Below are 9,251 nucleotides of genomic sequence, written 5' to 3'. Positions count from 1 at the left end.
CCAATAGAATATAAGCTCCCTGGTGGCAGGCTTTCTTGTTTTTGTCTTTGTACCCCCCCTGACAGCCCCTCACCTAAATCTCTGTCTTGTCTGTAATAGGCACTTACAAAATACTTGTTGAATTAATAAATGAATGAAATATCATTGTGGAGTTACTTAACTCAATCTCAGGTCCTATGTTGTCTATTCTGTCTATTGAAATATCTTTCTCTTCGTCCATTTTCCTTTCTATTCTCCATGGATCTTATTAAACTAATTCCTTGGAGAAGCTGGACACATTTCAATGATGCCAGGCAATTGTGTACAGTTTCCATCACTGGAGAGACTGGAGTAGAACAATAAACTTTTTAGTTTCCCTTTGCAGCATGCTATATTCTGCATGATCCTCTACTTGATTTGCACCCCCTCCCCCATCATTTTAGTACATTAACGCCTGAATTAACTCATGTTTATTTTGTATATATATTACATATGTTCTTATTGGTCTCCCCTACCTAAAGTCAATTAGTTCTTCAACAATATGGTGCACAGTAATGGTTATCTAGAAGGTACTTAATAAACGTTTGCTGGTTGATTACATGGAAAATGGGTAGAAGGTTTCCCCTAGAATATTTGTGATAGTTTATGATAAAAAATTGAAAGAACTGGGATATTGATCAGAAAATGTGGGTTCCAAACCTATCTCTTCCACTTACTCCCTGTGTGGCCTTGGGCAAGTCACTTCACCTCTATGAAACTCAGAGGGTAAAATGAAGTGCTTGGACAAGGGTCAGCGGGTCTTTCTTTTCTTTTCTTTTTTATTTAAACTGAAGACTGAAAGAACATTTCCACCATTAAGAATTTTATAATGTGATCTTTGCCCAGACTGGTTAGTTTCACTAGATAGTGGGAAAGATCCTGGAATGGTTTGCCATTTACTTCTCCAGCTAATTTTACACATGAGCAAATGAAACCAGGTGGGTAAAATGACTTGCCCAGGGTCATACAGTCAGTGTGAGTCTCAGGCCAGTTCTAAACCTGGCAGTCTATGCACTGTGCTGCCTAACTACCTCCTTATTAGAGGTATAGTAAGGCATTAAATGGAAGTAAATCTTGGTATTTAGTCACAACGGAGTCACCCACTCCCTCCTAAAGAGTAGTAGACACTGGGCATCTCCTACTTCCTTCCACCTGGGATCTCCCTGCCTCACAGTGCTCATAGCTTCTGATTGAGATCATCAGCATCTCTGCAGGCTTTCAGCTTCAGGAACATCTCAACTGCTCCCCCTGGTGGCCATTTCCCAATCATACCTTTGGCACAGCGTCTCTTCCAGATGCAATAAATGCATCCCAAAATGAAGAGTCCCACAATTAGGAAACCAGCTGCGAAAGCGACGACCCAGACACATTTCCTTAAGAAAAAGGATACTGAAACACAAAGGCTCAGAGTCAGCACACTGACATTCACTTCAAACTTTGGGAGTTCCTGACTCTAAAAGACTTTAATGATGGTTATGCTTGGTAAGTCCTCCAAGTTAACAAAGCATTTCCCTTACAAGAATTCCTATAGGTGCCATTATCGTCATTCTGCAGATAGGTAAACTGAGGCTCAGAGAGAGCTCCTGTAACTTGTGTGACATCACCCAGAAAAATTAATGATGGAGTCACAAACCCAGCCTCCAGACCTAGCAAGCCAAAGAACAGTTCTCTCAAAGACAAACTCAAACTCAAATATTTGAATGACAAAATTGCCTTGTAGCAACCTTAAGTGGTGTGATTCTGTGGAAAGAGCATTGCCTTTGGAGTTAGGAGACCTCAATTCAGAGTTTTCCTTCTAGTTGTTGCTCCCTTTACGTCCCTGTGGACATCAGTCACATTCCTGGTCCTCAGTTCTCTGCTCTGTAGAATGAATGGATTGGAATACTTGGGCATTTTATCCCTTCCTTCTCTACATACAGGATCCCATGATCTATGATTGCACCCTCTATGTTAGAATTTAGAGGATTCCCAAACATCAGAATGAATAGATGGTCCTCATTTAAATGGTTTCATTCCACACCAACCAATAATTGCTCTGTTTTTTATTCCTTCATCAGAATAGTGGGCAACTCAATACCTACATCACCTCTGCAAGTCGTAAGTCAGTTATTTAATAGGAAGAGCATTGTTTCTGGAATCAGAGAACCTGGCTTCAAATCCCTGCTCTGTGTGACCCTGGGCAAACCACTTCCCAATGGTGAGCCTCAATTTCCTCCTGCGTAAAATAAGAGCATTAAGCTAGATCATAAATCAAAAGGTGGAAAGGATCCTAGAGGTCATTTAATCCAACCCTTTCACTTAACACATGAAGAAACTGGGACTTAAAAAAGGGAAGTGACTTGCCCAAGGTCACATAGGTAGCATAGAGAAGAGGCAAAATCCTCTGACTTCAAACCCTTTGGTCTTTCCAGGTCATGATGCTTCCTCTTTCATTTCGAATGTCTCTTTTAACTCTAAAACAAAACACCTTATAGAATTTTGGAAATAAAAGAGTTTCTCACACAGGTTCTGGGTTAAGAAGGTTGGTTCCTGAACATAGAGATGCATTGTATGTCTCCTCAGGATGCCTTCCATCTCCAAGACTGTGCCATTCAAAGTTCACTTGGAAGATGGCTTAGAGGGGTATTTCCCAAACTATGTTCCAATGGGAAAGAAGAATTTCAGAAAGGAAAACAGCCTGCATTCCTTCACTAAAGAGTATCCCCAGTTCCATCATGCCTCCGAGTCATATTCATGGGTTTTGTCATTAAATCAAAGCCAAAGTTTCATTTAATAAGAAAAGGCCATCAGAGCTCTCCCTATTCTCCTTACACATAACACATCTTAGACCCTACTTAAAATAATAGAGAAAATTCATGAAGGGGGAACATAAGGCAAAACATCCTCAGCAAGTATCCAATGCTTTCTTGGAGGATTCTAATGAAGGGAATGCAATAATTCATGGGGAAAGTAATACAGTTTCATGAAAAAAAGTACAGGATTTAGAGGGGGAGGATCCAAGTTCTAGTCTCGGCATTGCCACTAACAACCTTGAGTAACTCACTGCACCCACCTTAGCTTCAGTCTCCCCCCTCCCCCCTTATGTGAAAGAATTGGACTAAATGCTCTCTAAGGGCTCTTCCAGTCCTGAATTTATTGTGTTAGCCTCATCCTGACTTCCATTTCTCAATTTCCAAATCCTGTTGTGTTCTAACAGAAGGGGGGTGGGGGAATCCTCTTTGTTATAAAATGAGGCACTAAGATCATAGTTGCCATGAAGAGTGTTGTAGTATTTTTGCAGTATTTTCAGAACTTGGCAACACATTGCCACTTGCTCTTAATATTGGGATTTTCAAAAATATCCTTTCTTTTTAAACTCAGGAAGGCCCTCTCGGTTTGTGAATGGTCCACTATAATTTACTCTAATAGAGCACTTCATTAATCAATCCAGGATGGCTTTCAGCCAGGAGATTTCTGACATGAAAGAGGGTAAACTCTAAATAATGCGTGAATCTTGGGATATGTTAACAATGCTACAGTCTCAGAGTCTGTAAAAATGAGTTTGCTTTGTACATAATTTTTGACCTATAAGTATACTCCAAAGAAATTAAAGATGATGGGAATATATGCCCAAAGACATTTGTAGCATCACTTTGGGTGGTAACAATGAACTAAGAAAGAAAAGAGTAGGGGACAGCTAGAGGGTTCAGTGGACAGAGAGTTAGGTCTAGAGATGGGAAGTCCTGGATTCAAATCTGGTCTCAGACATGTCCTAGATGTGTGATCCTAGGCAAGTCATTTAACTCCCATTATCTAGCCACTGTCACTCCTCTGTCTTGGAACCAATATATAGTATTGATTCTAAGATAGAAAGTAAGGGTTTAGGGGGCAGCTGGGTAGCTCAGTGGATTGAGAGTCAGTCCTAGAGACGGGAGGTTCTAGGTTCAAATCTGGCCTCAGACACTTCCCAGCTGTGTGACCCTGGGCAAGTCACTTGACCCCCATTGCCTACCCTTACCACTCTTCTGCCTTGGAGCCAATACATGGTATTGACTCCAAGACAGAAGGTAAGGGTTTAAAAAAAAAAAAGAAAGTAAGGGTTTAAAAAAGGAAGAAGATAGTACTCATAAATAGGGAAATGGCCAAAGAAATTATGTTATGTCAGTGATGGAATATATTTACGTACATTTACTTATATTATAAGAATATAATATTGCATATAATATAATAATGTTATATATTACATAATGTTTATTTCTATTTATTTCTATTTAATATATTTACTTATATTCTAAGAAAGGATGAGAGGAGAGATCCAGAGAAATCTGGAAAGACTTCTATGAATTTATGTAGAGAAAGGGAACAAAACCAAGAGAACAGTTTATATAATTACTATGACATTATAATGACAACTATGAAAGACTTCAGATCCATGATCAGTGCAATGACCAATCATGTTTCTGGAATACTGATGAAGATTCATCATCCCCACCTCTTGGCGAATATGATGATGAGTACTACAGTATGAGACACATGTTTTTGACTTGGCCAATGTGTAGAATTGTTTTGTTTAATTATGATGGTTTCTTACAAGGAAGAGACTATTTTTTATTGGAGTGGACATTTAGCTAAGGTGGTGGGGCAACAGAGCAACATTTTTTAAAACTAGAAAAAGAAAAAAACATTCATAAAATATTTTTAAATACACAGAAGAGATGGAAAGGATCTTTAGAAGAGGACAAAATAATCAGAGTAGTGTAGGAAATGTCTGGTTAAATTTAAGCTATAGTAATATATATGAATATATGTACATATATTTCATAAAGATTCATCATGTCATATATAATCCTCTTTTTTCTGTAATTTTTTGAATATGAAAATATTTGTGCTTGTTAATATTTATCAAATTCTTTAAAAAATGTTTTGTTTAAAAAAAAGTAAATTAAAATGGGCTGAATTAAAACCTAAATGTTAATTGAATTAATTTAGAATAAGCAAGGTGAGTTCCCAAGATATCTTTTATCTTTTTATCCCTAGAACTTAGCACAGTACCTGGAATATAAGTAAGAAGAAAGGATGAATATTTGAGAGGCAACAAGATATAATTACTAATAACAATTGCATCTATATAATACCTGCCAATGCCAGATACCATGCTAAATGCTTTACAAATATTACCTCATTTGATCCTATCATCAGCCCCTGGAGGGAGATGCTGAAAATATCCTCATTTTAGAGTTGATGAAATTGAGATATAGTAGATTGAGAGTCAACCTCAGGATATCAACCAGGAAGATCTGGGTTCAAGTTCTGCTTCTGATCTATACTGACTACCTGACCATAGTCAAGTCAATTTACTGATTATGCCAGTCAATACTCAAAGAGTCTACTCTAGAGAACAGATGCTAATATGCTCTGGATGAGGCAGTTTCCTTGCTCTATTATGGAGTTCTAGTCACCAATGGAAACAAAGACTAAGAAAAATGGATGGATGAACATCTTCGGGAACAGAAAATATTACTCAGAAGAAATCTAGTCAAAAGAGGAAGTAAAATTATCTCTGTTTGGAAACATGGTAGTTTTCTTGGAGTATCCTAGAGATTCAAAAATGTAACAATGAATTCAATAAAAAAGTGAGATAAAAATATTATGCATACAAAAATTATTAGCCTTTCTGTATAGTAAAGTCCAACAGAAGATAGGAAAACATTTCTATTAAAAATTACTTTTATGGTTGTTTGACTCTTCACAACCTCATTTGGAGTTTTCTTGGTAAAGATACTGGAGTGGTTTACCATCTCCTTCTCCAGCTCATTTTACAGATGAGGAAACTGAGGTCAAAGGGATTAAGTGACTTGCCATGAGTCACACATGTAGTAAATGTCTGAGGTCAAATTTAAAGTCAGGAAGATGAGTCTTCCTCACTCTAGGTCAAGCATTCTATCCACTTTGCCATATAGCTATTCAAAATTACTACAAAATACATAATGTATCTGGCCATGAACCTACCAATATTCACTCAGGTTTTGTATGAAAATTATTCCAAAACACTAGATAAAAATGGATGCCTTAAGTCACTAGATGGAAACTATATTTCTAAAGTTTTATTCCATAATAAAAAAGAAACCAACCTCTTGGGGGAGGTTTTACTATCTTCTGCTCCTCAAGGAGAGGATGTTGAAGGAAGCAAAACACATCTTCAGTGGAATTAGATTGAACTACTAGAGATGTTTCAGTTTGGAAAAGGTCTTCTCCATCCTGAGACTGAGACTCTGACAGGGATGGCAAATTCTCTCCCTGAATGTCTTTCCATCCCACTTGGGGCTTTGGGTACCATCCATTTGATTGGCACAACAACAAAATTTCTCCATCCTTTAGAGGCTTCACATGAATCTGAGGATCTGATCCCCAAGCTGGAAAAGAAAGACATAGCAACACTATTTTAATAATCATTCAAAAATTATAGCAATGCAAAGATAGGATAAACAACAAAAAAATCACTTCTTTACTGCCCCTTTCTGCCTTCTCCTTTTAGTTCATTCCATACTTCTATGCTTCCTCCTCACTTGTGTTCATTCATTCATTCAATAAGCATTGACTACAAAGCTCTGTGATACACACTGTAACATAAACATGAAATATAGCTATTCTCACCCTTAAGGAAATTCAAATTTAAAATGTTCTGAATAGTCCATATATCAATGTATTATCTTATGAAATACTAAACAAATGAAATGAATGAATAAAACTTTTCACAACTTGGCCTCTTCCTGCCTTTTTAGCTTTCTTACATCTTAATCCTCTTCACATACTGTGCAATCTGGCCATAATGACCTAATTTCTATTCCTTGTCCATGGCATCTTCCATCTCCCATATCTAGGTCTTTGGAGTAGCTGTTCCTCATACCTGAAATGAAATACTTCCTCCTCTCTGCCTCTTGGAATTCTTGATTTCCTTCCAGACTCAGTTGAAAAGTTATCTTCTAAACACAGTCTGTGCTGCTCTATACCCCACCACTTCTTAGTGCTCCTTTCCTAAGCCACCTCTCATATTCATGATATATATGTATATATATATGTATATATATATATATACACTGTGTATCCTAATTTTTGAGCATGCTCCCCATTCTCCCCATTAGATTGCCATCTCTTTGATGACAGAGACTGTATCACTTTTGTCTTCATATGGCCAGACTTTAGCCAGAGATGTTACTTGATAACTGTCTGTTGGTTAATTGGCTTATTTAATAATAACTCGCATTTCTATAGTCCTTAAAGACTTTTAAAGCACCTTCCTCACCACTCTGGGAAGGAGGTGATGCAAAGATTCTTATTCCCATTTTAGAGATGAGGAAACTGAGTCTCAGAGTAGATAGATCATTCAGCTAGTCAAAGTCAGAATGTGAAGTCACATTCACATTTTCTGATGCCAATCCAAGTAGATATAATTTACTTTATTGGTCTTAAAGGACTGTACAAATATAGCAATGATAAATATAACACCAAACAGTGATTTATCTTTGGTTCCCATAGCATCTTCTGTGTGCAGCAGATCAATAAATGTTGGTTAAATTGAGAGAAAAGGAACAGAAAGGAAGATGTTCTCTTTCTTATCATTATAAACTCCAGAAGACATTCACCTGGAAGAAATCTCTTCTACTATATCCTAGCAGTTTGTTTTACCATGGAAGACCCCCTCCACCCCTGAAGCCCTTTTCTGATTTGTCATTTCCTCTTAGATATTCTGTTTTAAGGAAATCTCAAAGCCAGTCATTGTGACTCAGCTCCCCAGCTGTGTATTAGACTCTCCCGGCTTCTCTCACTTCTCTTCCTCCCCATTTCTTAACTTCCTTTCAAATGTTGTCTTCCTAGATTAGAAGGTAAGCTCCTTGAGGGCAAGGACTATCTTTTTTATTTAATTTGTATTCCCAGCACTGAGTGCAGTGCCTAGTAAAGAACTTAATAAACGCTTACTGATCTGATTTTAATCCCAGTAGTATCTCTGAGTGTTGAGGTAGTTTTGCCTGACAGTTGAACTTCTCTGCCTCCTATAACATTGTATAGAAAAACACTGGGGAAAAAATTCATTCACCGTGAAACTGAAATACTTTACTGGACAAGAGAACCTTCTTGCCTTACAAGTCCTAATGCTTCCAAGAAAGCAAAGGGAAAGAAGAGATGGAGAATTTTGAAGCCAGGGGCTTTAGAGATCACGTAGTTCAAATCCTCCCCTCTCCCTCCATAGATAGATATATGGATGGATGGATGGATGGATGGATGGATGGATGGATGGATGGATGGATGGACGGGCGGATGGACAGACAGACAGACAGACAGACAGATAGATAGATAGATAGATAGATAGATAGATAGATAGATAGATAGAGATAATCATGATATATAGATGAGCAAAAAGAGTCCCATAGAGCTGAAGTGATTTGTCAAAGGTCAAACCAAAAATCCTTGGCATCATTCCTGACCTGCCACCTTCAGCTCCACAGTGGTTGTCTTTTGGAAGCTGTCATCTTGAAGAACACACTGGTACTCCCCTTCATCAGAGACTCTGACATGGTGAATCTTCAAGGCCACACTGCCTTCATGGTTGTCATCTTTCAATAAGTCAATTCTCCCCGTATACTCTATCAGTTGCTTTCTGGTGACATTCTCTCCTTCATGAAACTTGATATTGGACTGAACAACTCTGTACCACTTAATGTCCACGTGTTCTACATTCTTCAAAGGATATAAATCACAGGGTAACGTGATTTCTTTTCCCAGCAAAGCTACTATAGGTCCCGCAGGACCAATCACAGTGAACTGGGCTGATCAATGAGCAGAGACATAAAATCAGATCAAAATCATTAGTATCGTTTCAAACAAGAGGTAAGATATTAAATATATAAGCTGATGGTGAGGTTATTCAGACTTCCCTATTAGTCTGTTCATCAAGATCTCTTCAGGCATGATGAAAGTGGCCTTGGAATTTGGGGTATCTGGAATTGTGTTATTCCTCTTTGAGAATTAGGAGATTGAGGAGGCAATCACACTGGTGAAAGGAGCAAATAGACTCATTGGTGGGTATATTGAGATGTCTATATACCTATTACATATAAGGAGTTAGAAGGAAATTCTAGATGAACTATTAATAGTAACATATTGAGAGAACACTTACATTAGAAAGTATTTTTACATATTATTTCATTTGAATTTCATAAGCCTGTGAGGTAGGTAATACATGTATTTATATCTCC

The 9,251-nt window shown here is 37.7% G+C and overlaps 1 protein-coding gene across 1 annotated transcript in view; it reads right to left on the bottom strand.

Moving 5' to 3' along the window:
* Nucleotides 1-1,195: 1,195 nt before the first annotated feature.
* The window catches only part of LOC103105293 (butyrophilin subfamily 1 member A1-like), an 8,853-nt gene continuing 797 nt past the window's right edge, over nt 1,196-9,251 (bottom strand). The window contains exons 2-4 of the mRNA XM_056803739.1: nt 8,481-8,822; nt 6,129-6,410; nt 1,196-1,407 (exon numbers count right to left, since the gene is read on the bottom strand). Coding sequence (XP_056659717.1) covers nt 1,196-1,407; nt 6,129-6,410; nt 8,481-8,822 — 836 coding nt within the window. The remainder of the gene's footprint in view (nt 1,408-6,128; nt 6,411-8,480; nt 8,823-9,251) is intronic.

The sequence above is a fragment of the Monodelphis domestica genome, chromosome 6 (assembly GCF_027887165.1).
Source record: "Monodelphis domestica isolate mMonDom1 chromosome 6, mMonDom1.pri, whole genome shotgun sequence".
In the NCBI taxonomy this organism is placed as follows: Eukaryota; Metazoa; Chordata; class Mammalia; order Didelphimorphia; family Didelphidae; genus Monodelphis; species Monodelphis domestica.
The sequence above is the reverse complement of the archived record's forward strand: the minus strand, read 5'-3'. Positions and strand labels throughout refer to the sequence as shown.